We start from the raw sequence: 12,025 nt of genomic DNA on the forward strand, positions 1-12,025 counted from the left end.
GCACACACGCCCAGTATTGTTACTCTCCAGATCGAGACACATAAGACTGTCCAAAGCTTCATTGCAACGGATTTGCCATTCGATATCTACGGCAACCTTTCAAAACAGCATATTCACCCCCCGTTGCTTGTGGAACTTGCAGCAGCGAAGATCAAAGGTCAAGATGGTAGATGCGACCAATAATCCACTCTCTGGCTTGTGGAAAAATACACAAGTCGAACAAGTATATTATGGTCCAGACTGTGTGAACAAGCATCTCGTCGATACGCTTCCGTCTTCATCCTCAAAAGCCTTCATCATCACGGGGTCATCACTGGCAGAGAAGACACAATTGGTATCGCAGGTGGAGAAACTGCTTGGGGAGCGGCATGCAGGTACATTCTCGAAAATCAAACAACATGCACCAGTCGCAGAGTAGGTATTTTCTTAATCGCATCTGATATCATCTAACGTCATACCCGTAGTCTCGATAAAGCTACTGAACAGGTCCAGCATGACTCTACCATTGACACGATTATCTCGATTGGAGGTGGGAGTCCCATCGATTCCGCAAAAGCAATTTCCTACCGATTGAACGAGAAGAGCCAAAAATATCTTTACCACATAACCATCCCAACCACGTTATCCGCCGCGGAATGTACCATGATGGCTGGTTACACCAACCTTGAAGGTAAAAAGGTTGGTGTAGCACACCCACGACTAGTACCAAATGTCATCTTTTACGATGCCAAGTTCGCTCTCGAGACGCCATCTCGTCTGTGGATTTCCACTGGAATACGAGCGCTAGATCATGCTGTGGAAACCATGTATCACCCAACCGCCAGCGAGTCACCTGCCAGACAGATGGCGATTAATGCTGTTTCTGGACTGTTCACGCACCTTCCAAAGTACAAGGAAGATTCTAAGAACATAGACCACATTACTAATCTTCAACTTGCTTCGTACGGATCCTTGGGGTTCATCGGACTGAACCTAAAAGGCGGCCTGGGACTCTCGCATTCTCTTGGTCAGTACAAATGCTGGACACTCCGGCGCCGGTTGTGCAGCCTAGGCTAACGTGCAACAGGGTATGCATTGGGCTCACCGTATGGAATCCCACACGGCATCACTTCGTGTTTGACACTCGGCCACGTGGTCAAACTCAAAGCCGAGGATCCCAAGAGTGCAGAGCAATTGGCTCGCCTGCTTCCTTTTATCGGGCATGGTCGGACTGGTAACGACGAAGCCGATGCAACGAAACTTGGAGATGAGATCCTTAACCTAGTGAACAATCTTGGACTGGCTAGCAGACTGGGCGACCACAAGGTAGGCGATGACCAGGCTCCTATCGTCGCCAAGTTGGCCACAGGATCTGATAGCGGCGTTCTGTATGACAAGGTCTTGCAGCTGGTCAAGACTTTGTATTAAAGGAGAATGCACGTACAATGCAAGACATGAGTGGACTCGGATCGTCATACCCTTTTGATGCCCTCGCTGCAACACAGTTGCCAGGAATGGAGTCGATCCTGCACCCTCGCGCATCGTGCTGACCAACGTGCTGCACGTCTAATAGGCGAGCATCCATCGTATGACCGCGGTGTCTCGCTTCCAAGTCATATCGCTCTTGAGGCGCCACACCAATCATTTTGTATACCACACACGTAAAGGTTAGGTCACTGCTGCGGGGTCAGGCAAGCAAGGCTGTACCGTAGAATCGAACTCATATAATGTTCTACCAAGCCCTGGCTCCAGCCTTGCTATGAGTAACGATAGTCTTGAATGATCGTCACAATGTCGTCGTGGTATGCTTCTTGAACTCAACTTGAGATTAGCTAACGTTAGACTTGAGTGCGTACTCTCGAGAAAGATCTATCTTCAAGCTGAAGCAGTGGTATACGAGCTGTGAGACCGACTATCAACCTCCTCATGTGACAGATGTTGCTCTGGGCATGTATGTCCTGAATATTGTTGCTCCTGGAGGTGGCGATGCATTAGGGACGCCGGCCAGGATCAAAGGAAGGGATGCAATATACCACACCGCTTTTTGTTCGACCATACATGATATGTACAAAGCAGCAGATCTTAGCTATCCAGGAGCTGAAATGTTATCGTTCTCCTCATTTGGACTAGCGCAGCGTTGAGCCAGGGGCCGGGACCTGCGGAGCGCGCGCTTTTGCAAACTCTGGCTTTGTATCTAACTTTTATATGTATCGTTCCATCTTGTAGTGCCATTTGAGATCTGTACACTACCAAGTAGGGCGCATCATTGTTCAGAGCGGTCCGTGTACAATTCCCCTGGATCTGTGGCTGCTATGATGCATAATTGATATATATATAAAGTATATGTCTAACCATAGTCGGTTAGTCGCATACCTCAAATGTTCAGTACTATTCTCTGCATGTGCTACTTGTTGCCCCTCATCCCGCAGTCACCTCCGCATCACCATCTTCGCCCTGCTCATCGCATATCATATGCATACTGTTACTCCTTGATTTGGTCTACATGGGTGCAGCTTTTTCGATTTGTCACTTCGCCATCGATGCCAGGTAGCAGTACCACGTAAAGTTGCCGCCCGCGTGCCGAAAGATCAAAGATGATCATGGTCTGCCAACGAGAAAAGAGTCACAGCATGTCTAGCATTTCCAGCCGCACTTTGGACGGCAACATTGTGCCGAAATACTGAAGCTCAACATGCCTCTGCGTCCAAACCAGGACCAGTGTGGTTATCCTTGTAATTCTACGGCCGAGGCTGTCTTGTATCTCCTGGGACATTCGAGGTACTCAGGGCTATCAAAAGCCTAGCAATGTGCGTGTTCGACTGGTACCAGTCCCCAGTCATACCTCCATCCAGCAACGGAGTTAAGGGCAAGTTGTGTAGCCACAGCCTTGTTGAATTAAGCACACTGCCCTAGAAGCATTGCTGAAGGATCAGCAACTCACGAATGAACGGGTCTGCGGCAGCTAGACCTGCCAGGATCCTATGGGTAGTCTTCTCGAACGTTGCAAGGTCCAGGTAGCTGCTTTGACAAAGACAACGCCATCTGACTAATGCTCCCACCACACTGTGAGAGAGTCGCAGACTCCCAATGAGAAGTGAGAATTAACATTGACCGATTTAGGCAAGGCGCGAGTCTAAGCCCACATCAAGCCTAGCGCGAGACAGGTCCCTGGAACTGGACACGATACTGCACGCTCATTGGCGGAATATTCTCGAGAAACAAGGATATATTTGGGTGAGAAGATACCCAAATCGATCCTCCGCACGGCCTCCCGGTCGAGGAGTTCAGGCCGCTTCTGACCCTTTTTTAGAGCCCCGGTAACAAATAAGCCTGAGTCTCACAGGGTCCTCGGGTCTGAATGGCTCTTTGTGCGTTGCAAGGCGGTCAGACTTCCGAGTTCATGCACGACCAGCTATTCTCATGCTGCTACCGTTCGTGCCGATGCCGCCCTATTAGCTTCGGAAATCTGGGGGTCCAGTTGACAACAGTATCTTGTAATTTGTGACCAGGTCGATGTGGGCTGGATTTGATAAACCTGTCAACGTTAGCCTTGCAGGGCAAAGCTTTCGACGTGTCGGCCGGTCTCTCCAGCTTTGATATAAGGTGACTTGGCCCAGCTGATTCACGCTGGTGATCCAAAGTTACGCTACTTCTTGCTGTACCATATTGGCAGATCTTTTCGATAAACAGCTTCGTCCGAGACTTCTCCGCACTATCTACAGCCAGATCTTTAAAGCATACTCCAGCTTCGAGAGACTTCTATTGCTCATCACTACATCCGACCATACCGGCAGCTGTAGCTACTCTTTGTCTTAAGTCGCCTTCATACCCATCATATCATCATGGAGAATCCAGCATACGAGTACTGGATGTCACAAAATTCATATATCCACCAGAATGTTTTCGACTACTCCACACCAGAGCTATCAGCAGTCTCAAGTTTAAGTGCTTCACCCGTATGTTAATAGCTCCTTTTGGAAAGGGTATGCCTTCGACCTCAAAAACTGATATATGAATTCCGTTCAGACATCAACCACATTCGACAGTGTCCCGCAAAGTATGGCGATGCCAATGTACAACAGCACATATAACCACTTCAGCGACGACACCACGCCGTACACCTTCCACTCCATCACACCACCTTCACATTCAGGCTCGGACGAGAGCCCGTACTGCAGTCCGCGGCAGCACGCCGCAGATATCGTCGGCGCATTCGCACCGCTCCCACCACCTCTACCTCAGGAGAAGCAGCACACCACAAGCGGGGTAAGTCTTCCACCCTTCTCACCAGCCCCCCCTGTCTCCCAGTTCCAAAACTACATGCTCGAATACGAAAGAGAGACCCCTGAAAAAGCTCTTTCTTCACCTGCGTGATCACACCCTCACATACATACAAACATACACAAATATACACATCCTGACTCACCACTGGCAGCGCCGACGAGCCCAAAACCGCGCAGCACAACGCGCCTTCCGCGAGCGCAAGGAGCGCCACGCAAAGGACCTCGAGACGCAACTCACCGCCCTAACCGAAAAGTACCGCAACCTCGAGACGTCCCACGCCGAACTCGCAGCCGCATACGAGAAGCTGCGCAAGACGATACAGGTCCTGACCAAGGACGAGGATAACAACAGCGGCGGTGGCGGCGGCGGCGAGACCCTCCGCAAGCTGCTCTCTATTCTCCATGGCGAGGTCACGAATCGCGTGAAGCGAGAAGAAGAAGAGGACGGGGAGGAAGGGGACGTGGAAGGGGACAGGGATAGCGACGACAGGTTACTTGTGTGAGCATCTCGAATTTGGGAGCTCGATCGCCCAAGATACGAGGCGAGCGGGGGGGAAAAGGGCATTTGCGGGCGTTCTATTCTGAATTTCCAAGGTTTTGTGTTCAGGCTGGTCGCCATCGTCGATGGGAACCGACCGGATGACCGAAGAGGCGCAGACATGGGGGGGGTTTATGGATGGTTACAAAACCGGAGTCCTGCCCGCGGAGCATGGATGGTGTCATTATTCTTTTTTCTCTGCAGCGGTTCTTCGTTTTTTTTTTGGGGGGTTCTCGTTGGAAACGCTCCTATCGCGTTGTCTGAAAGCACGCAGCTCAGTCTGTTCGGCACGAGCAAGCATTCAAGCAAGCTTAGAAAAATAGGTAATATGACATCTCGCGGCATAACCTTCTTTGTGCTCTCTGCATGGGTTGACTAATCCCATCCTGCTTCCTTCCCTCCCTACTTCACCTCGCAGATACCCCCACCTCCCCCACTTCTCACCTCCCAATCACCCTTTACCCACCCCCTCTCTCAACCGCCAATACTTCCCTCCCCGCACACATACACACACACACACACACATGCAAGTCTTGCTCCAAGTACCTAGTCCCGCGATTCATTTGTATACATGTACATGTCTATGTACATATGTACACACACATATATATATACATCCTTCTGCACCGATACGATAGTTCCACGCCTAATGCGCCCCATCCATCGTCTCATCTTCTCTTCCCCCGCTGACTATCGATTTTGTGTATTTATTCATCTATTTGTCTATGTACCTGTCTCTGTCTATCTGTCCAGAGTACACTGAATCGTTTTCTGTGAATGGCTATACATGCCCCTCGTCTCTTCTCCCTGCCTGATAATCGCGTGGTTCTACACTGGCATGCTTGTTCCTGTGCGATGTTTTGGCTTTGTTGTCGTTCGGGATGTGTGTGTATGGAGATGTACATGTACATCCCAGCCAAGCTCCATCAACAAGTCAGCGCGGCGAATTATCACAGATCTCTAGAAATATATGTGATGCTCCTGCTCCTACTACTACTGCTGCAGCTGATGACGCCGATGCTGCTGCTTATAACGCTGCAGCATATGATGACGGTAACCACCCAGACCCCCCCCCCCCCCCCATATCGACAGGCAGGGATATCTAGAAACAGCACGGTAAGTTAAACAGGAGACACTAATTCTAGCCGTGGCCTACATTGACGAGGCGCTTTGCCGGAATTTTATTTCGGTTCGTGGTGTGTGGTGTGGATGTGTGTGGGCTTGCATGGATGGTGCTAGTGACGTGCTTATGCGCGAGAGATATAGCGGGAGTGTGCAGGGATTGGATAATTAGTCGTGGTGGGGGAAAATGTGGGAAAGCTATTATTAGGTGGGTGCGTGGGAGGGAGTGACTGCGGGTATCTTTCCGAATGTGCTATGTCTGTGTGTCTGTGCGTGTATATGGGTATGTAAGTAATACGAGGAGGAAGAGATTCAAGAGAGAGCGCGAGAGACAGAGATAGAGCGAGGGGAGGGGGCTAGGGTTGAAGGGGTGTAAGGGCTGGACTTGAGGTTGCACAACTGCGGGCGCGGCGACGGTGTGGGGTGGAGGTGTGTGGTACTTATATAGATTTAAACATGGAATTGTCTGTGCGGGTGACTGTCTACGTTGTAGTCTAGGATGGTGGTTATAAGTTTTATATACATAATAACCTTATAATCTATTATATATAATATATAAGTTATATAGAATAAGAGTCTAGCTCTACTCTATTCTATTCTATAGAAGTACGTTCTCTAGTATTCTATAGAAGAGTTCTAGTTCTACTCTACTCTAGAGCTATTCTAGCTCTACTCTACTCTAGAGCTATTCTAGCTCTACTCTACTCTAGAGCTATTCTAGCTCTACTCTACTCTAGAGCTATTCTAGTCCTACTCTACTCTAGAGCTATTCTACCTCTACTCACTCTAGAGGTAACTAGCTCTATTCTACTCTAGAGACTAGACTAGACTCTATAACTTCCTTAGAGACTATAGACTAGGAGACTTATATTAATATAAGCTAGTACTAGCTTATATTAGATTAAGTGGGAATCGGAAGTATATGGATAGAGGTAATATATTAATTAATATATTAACTCTTAGCGTACCAAAATGGACTAAATCGGATAGTTATGGAATACTATTGGTATTTAGTATACCATTTAATGTATATTATCGATTCTTGATAATAACGCACGTAAATTATATATATATAGACCTTCCTATAGCCATAGATAGTCGTCTCTTTAAGCCTTTCAATTAAATATACTTTATATACTATATATTGTGTCCCTTGGTCTTATTCATTCAAGATACCTTCTACACTGCCTATCCTCCTAAGGGTATTATATATATCTATTTTATATATACCCTTTTAAAACTTTTATAGTGGTAGTGCAGCGAGGGAAGGGGAAAAGAAAAAGAACATGATCAGATCAACGGTATATGAATAGCTAGTAAACAGGGAATGGATTGCATTCGCCTAAAATGATGGGTGGTGCCCGCAAGCGTGGGAATTACTTTCTTGGTTTCTTGTTTATTCAGTCAGTAGGCAAGACTTATTGTCGTATAGGAATTTGATCTACGGTAGGGAAACACACAGTTCAGCGGCCATCGAGACTGAACGTATTCACGAAAAATATCCTTCTCTACGCACAAGAAGCGGACAGAATGAGCGTTTCCGCACCGTTATTAACTCCACAGTCCTCTTTCCTCATACATCTCAGGGCTGCAGACCACACACTATAAGAGTATCATGACCTTGACGACACAGAACCCCTATGGCTGCTCGAATGAACGTAGCGTGCCTCACCAGTTGCTTACAGCATAAAGCCCGGCACACATCACGGACCTGCATCCGAGCCCTGACGTCAAAGAAGGCATCTCAGATGGTTCTAAGAGCAATGATCATCCTAGAGCACGCCATTTAGCTGCCTAAGCTTTGAACAAGCTCATAGTTACCGACTAGTTGTCACGCTCCAATCTTACATTGTGAGATCCGGTCCTGGGAGGAACTTGAGGAACAGCCGGTGATCTTGGCTTTGCTGCCGTCAGCTGATTACCAAGGGCTTACGGGCTTTCAAGACTAAGTTTACTCTACCTTCCGTTCGTATTGACTGATTACTGGGATTCTGATAGTTAGGCTGAGGTGGCGATTCAGCACATCTCTACGCTTAGGCGTCTGATATTGAGGCTTGCTATATAATGTTAAAGAATATACACTTCAAGCCTTCTGTGATTACATTACCAGTGCTATATTCTCCCTGTATAGAGTATGTAAATGCGTCCTGGGTCGTATGATTCAAAGCTGTAATGCGTCACTCACCAGCAGTCCGCGAGTTCCAGCCACAATACCTACATTGAGTAGGAGCGATTTGATGTAGATCCTAGTATCGTAGGAGTATGGTACTACGATTCTACCATATTTCAAGGATTCCTCTATCCGATAAGGAATACCCCGAGGCTATTCTTGTCAGACTCATTTGTGTAGGCTGGTTCACTGAGCTGCTCTTAAGGAACCTGGGGACGTGATCTATGAATAGTAGAAATTACAGGGCTGCTATTTTCATCCCCTAACGGAGAGATGAATTGTTTTATATCATGTCATTATGAGCGGACAGATGATATCGTCAACTCCAAGCAGTTGTTATGCATGTATAGCCAACTTGTGTCAATGGAGTATTTGTCTTCGCTATGGCTGATAGGGGGTAATGCAACAAGACCCTTCATAGGCAATTGAACACGATAGAAAAGTCATTCGACAATCCGCCTCTCCCTTCACATCCTCCCAACCTACCTCCTCCCCCAACATGACTAAACCCTCTCCGCCGCAGGCCTCAAATCCAACTCATGCGTCCACAGCTCCACCCTCTGCCCATGCAGCCACAGATACGTCTCCCCAACCCCATTACTACTCATCGTCCTCCCCCGATCCTGCCGCCACGCCATGCCCATCCCCAATCGCCCCATTCGCAATCGCATGCACAACATGCATGCACGCCCTTCTCACTGAAACTCGCGCGCCAGCGCCTGGCTCAACTGCCGCACCCCGGCCCGGCCCGCGCCATCCATAGCTCGCGTTACACCGCAGCGCGTCCCAGCGTGCCCGTGAAGATCAACGTCCCTTTCTTCGACGGCGACGGCGCGCTAGCGTCCTGGAGTGTGGCTTCGCCGTGGTCGGCGAAGAAGCGTGCGAGGGGAGAGAGCTGTGCGAATTGGAAGGCGCTGCCGATGTATTGTGTGATGCTGTCTGTGAAGTCGGCGTGTGTTTCCTGCGTGAAGGGTTTTTTTGGCGGGGTGTTTGGTGCTGTGGATTGCTATGTTGAGCTTTAGGCTGGTGAAGCTGGGGTGCGAGGAGATGCTGGCGAAGGTGTTAATACGGGATCGGACGGGGTTTGCTAGTGGATTGCAATATAGGTTTCTCAAGATGAGAAAAGCGAGGCCGTTCGGCGCCACATTATGGATCAGTTTTATGAGTTCGATTAGCTTGTGTTCACTGATCGGATGTTTCCAGTTCAAGTACCACGTATATGAAGTTTTCCTGGTTCTCATAACAGCAAGCTCCGATCATGACGTCGGAGGCCATGTGCATCATGCCCCTGAACGGTAGCGTGTTAGAACTAACCGTCACAATTGCAGCTTTGACGCTTTCGATCACACTTGGCATACCATACATACACTAGCTCTACTATCAACAACCCTACTTCTACACAACCACAGCCCTACTTCTACACAACCACAGCCCTACTTCTACACAACCACAGCCCTACTTCTACACAACCACAGCCCTACTTCTACACAACCACAGCCCTACTTCTACACAACCACAGTTCCATATTCCGGTGCCGCGCCTACAACTCCAACCTCCTCAACGTATTGATCCCACGCCGCAAGCAGTTCTCTCAACTTCGCTGCATTCTCATCTCCCCTATCCACCGTCTCACCCGGGTCCTGCTCGAGGTCGAATAACTGCCATTTGCCCGGCCCGTACGGCTTCGGTATGTGGGTTGCCTTCCACTTGCCTTTCCTGATCGCCATTCTGTCGAACAGCTCCCAGCCGTGCGTGCTATCTTCATCATGGATTCGTGACCGAGCGCCTCGGAGATAGGGAACCATCGACTGGCCCCTGGGCAGCTCGATCTTCCGTCCGCGCCAATTCGGGCCAGGATGTTTGACGCCAGCGAGGTCTAGGATTGTGGGCGTGATGTCCATGACAGTTGCAAAAGCGTGCTCGACACGATTCTCCGACTTATCAGGGGGCAAACCAGGATATCTGAGGATCAGCGGCACCCGGATACCGCCTTCTGAGCAGAACATCTTGTAAAGCCAGCTCGGCGCTGTGGCAGCACTCGCCCAATGCGGTCCATACCAAACATACGAGTTCTTCCGGCCGATATTCGCGATGCTGTTGTCGTAGTACTTTTCAATGTGAGCATGGATACTGCCTTTGATGACCGGTGTAGCCTCGAACAGCAGCCCCTCTGCCCCGTTGTCGGACATGAAGAGCACCAGGGTATTGTCTAATTCCCCTGTCTCCCGTAGACGATCGAGCACGCGGCCTATGGCGTGGTCCATACGGTGCACCATCCCGGCATATGCCTCCATCGTCCGAGACGAGAAGCGCTTCTGCTCCGTCGTCAGAGTGTCCCAGTCTCTACTCAACACGCCATCATGTGGCGCCACGACGTCGTGCGAAACGGCGTGCTTCGGGACCAGCCCAAGCGCCTTCAACCTCCTCACACGCTCCTGTCTCAATACCTCAGGACCGTCATCATACCTGCCATGATACGGCTCGATATCGCTCTCATCCGCCTGCAGCGGCCAATGCGGCGCCGAGAAAGCAAGATACCCGAAAAACGGCCTCTCTTTATCCTCATCCGTCCTCTCATCAAGATAGCCCAGCATCCTATCCGCGAACGCATCCGTGGAGTAAAACACGCCATCTCGGCCATACCTCTCCGCCAGCTGCCCCGGCGCAAGCCTCTCCTCCCCTTCAACATAAAACACATTCGTATTCTTCTGCTGCCGCGGCATCTCATCTCCATCCTCCAGCTGCGGCTCCCAGCCGTAATGATTTGCCGCGCCCGGCAACAGCGAGAAACTGCGCTCGAAGCCGCGGGCGCACGGCCAGCGCTCGCGCACGAGCCCGAGATGCCACTTCCCAGACATCAGGGTCAGATAGCCGGCGTCGTGGAGGAGCTCTGGCAGGGCGGCGACGCGGTCGTTCAGGTAGCCTTCGTAGCCTGGACAGTTGCGCTTGTGTGGCGCGATGGACTCTATCATGGCTCCGACGCCGGCGATGTCTGGGTTAGGCTCTGTTTTAGTGTATGTATATATATATGTGTGTGTGTGTGTCATTTGGCTCACTTGATATTGTGCTTATATGAAGGAGCTAACCTACGATTATCTGTCCCACTGAGGAGCATACTGCGCGTGGGACTGCACGCAGCAGCAGCATGAAAATCCGTCCAGCGAAGACCATCTCTGGCGAGAGCGTCCAGGTTCGGGGTGTGAATTTCGCTGCCAAAGGCGCCGACGTCCGAGAAACCTAGATCATCGGCGACAATGATGAGGAAGTTGGGGCGTTTTCCAGTCGATGACATGGTGATCTATCTGTATGTAGGAACAAACGTGGGAAACTGCTTTTGTGCTGACAGGATGGGAGCATCTAGTCAGAAACTCGCATTAAATATCGTATGATTCACAGTCTCTTAAAAGAGCTGTGCCGCATCATATTCAGCACACGGCACGACTTGTATGGAAGTTGCTTTAATACTATCCTGAGACAAGAGCTAATTATATATGATTTGGAGTTCTCAAAGTTTCATTAGTAATATCTACTAGAAACTTACTCTACTAGTAATATATATCTTAGTACACAGCTATATGAACTCAATAGCATTATATAATCATTTTTAACTCTTGAAGTAGTATAAGTTAGATACTCTATATATACTTGATATCAACAAACATAAGTGTCGCTATACTTTCCTGTTAGGAAGAATATAAATCTCTCAATTAACTAAATGAGATTTATATGTACTAGCTAGAAATACGGTATTAGCAGATTCTAAACATGATTAGTATTAGCAATTCTCTTGTCCAAAGAAAATAATAATAATGATTATCAATGCTATATAATCATGCTCACTGTATTGTAGACCGATTCAAGCAGATTTAGGAAATAACAATCATAGTAACGGGGAACGAGCGGTGCATACATAGCGCACACGGAAAATGTGGA

At 49.1% G+C, this 12,025-nt stretch overlaps 5 protein-coding genes across 5 annotated transcripts; 3 read left to right on the forward strand and 2 right to left on the reverse strand.

Moving 5' to 3' along the window:
* Positions 1 to 163: 163 nt before the first annotated feature.
* Positions 164 to 1,407, forward strand: EJ05DRAFT_433050 (Dehydroquinate synthase-like protein; the record flags this gene model as incomplete). The annotated part of the gene is made up of 3 exons (XM_033741586.1): positions 164 to 414; positions 465 to 1,006; positions 1,067 to 1,407. The coding sequence occupies 3 exons, from the start codon at positions 164 to 166 to the stop codon at positions 1,405 to 1,407; spliced, it is 1,134 nt and encodes a 377-aa protein (XP_033605427.1).
* Positions 1,408 to 3,953: 2,546 nt separating this feature from the next.
* EJ05DRAFT_471936 (uncharacterized protein) lies at positions 3,954 to 4,501 on the forward strand. The gene has a single exon (XM_033743073.1). It carries the CDS (start codon positions 4,039 to 4,041, stop codon positions 4,351 to 4,353), a length of 315 nt encoding a protein of 104 aa, XP_033605428.1. The 5' UTR covers positions 3,954 to 4,038; the 3' UTR covers positions 4,354 to 4,501.
* Positions 4,502 to 4,849: 348 nt separating this feature from the next.
* EJ05DRAFT_22432 (uncharacterized protein) lies at positions 4,850 to 5,207 on the reverse strand. The gene has a single exon (XM_033739925.1). The coding sequence runs from the start codon at positions 5,143 to 5,145 to the stop codon at positions 4,933 to 4,935; it is 213 nt and encodes a 70-aa protein (XP_033605429.1). The 5' UTR covers positions 5,146 to 5,207; the 3' UTR covers positions 4,850 to 4,932.
* A 3,234-nt stretch (positions 5,208 to 8,441) lies between these two features.
* EJ05DRAFT_22451 (uncharacterized protein) lies at positions 8,442 to 9,374 on the forward strand. The gene is made up of 2 exons (XM_033739927.1): positions 8,442 to 9,248; positions 9,302 to 9,374. The coding sequence occupies exon 1, from the start codon at positions 8,632 to 8,634 to the stop codon at positions 9,112 to 9,114; it is 483 nt and encodes a 160-aa protein (XP_033605430.1). The 5' UTR covers positions 8,442 to 8,631; the 3' UTR covers positions 9,115 to 9,248; positions 9,302 to 9,374.
* An 80-nt stretch (positions 9,375 to 9,454) lies between these two features.
* Positions 9,455 to 11,537, reverse strand: EJ05DRAFT_530087 (arylsulfatase). Its single transcript, XM_033748949.1, has 2 exons — positions 11,183 to 11,537; positions 9,455 to 11,084 (listed from the first exon to the last, which is right to left on the reverse strand). Exons 1-2 carry the CDS (start codon positions 11,382 to 11,384, stop codon positions 9,598 to 9,600), a joined length of 1,689 nt encoding a protein of 562 aa, XP_033605431.1. The 5' UTR covers positions 11,385 to 11,537; the 3' UTR covers positions 9,455 to 9,597.
* Between the last annotated feature and the right edge of the window lie 488 nt (positions 11,538 to 12,025).

The sequence above is a fragment of the Pseudovirgaria hyperparasitica genome (genome assembly GCF_010093815.1).
Source record: "Pseudovirgaria hyperparasitica strain CBS 121739 unplaced genomic scaffold EJ05scaffold_1, whole genome shotgun sequence".
NCBI lineage: Eukaryota > Fungi > Ascomycota > Dothideomycetes > Acrospermales > Acrospermaceae > Pseudovirgaria > Pseudovirgaria hyperparasitica.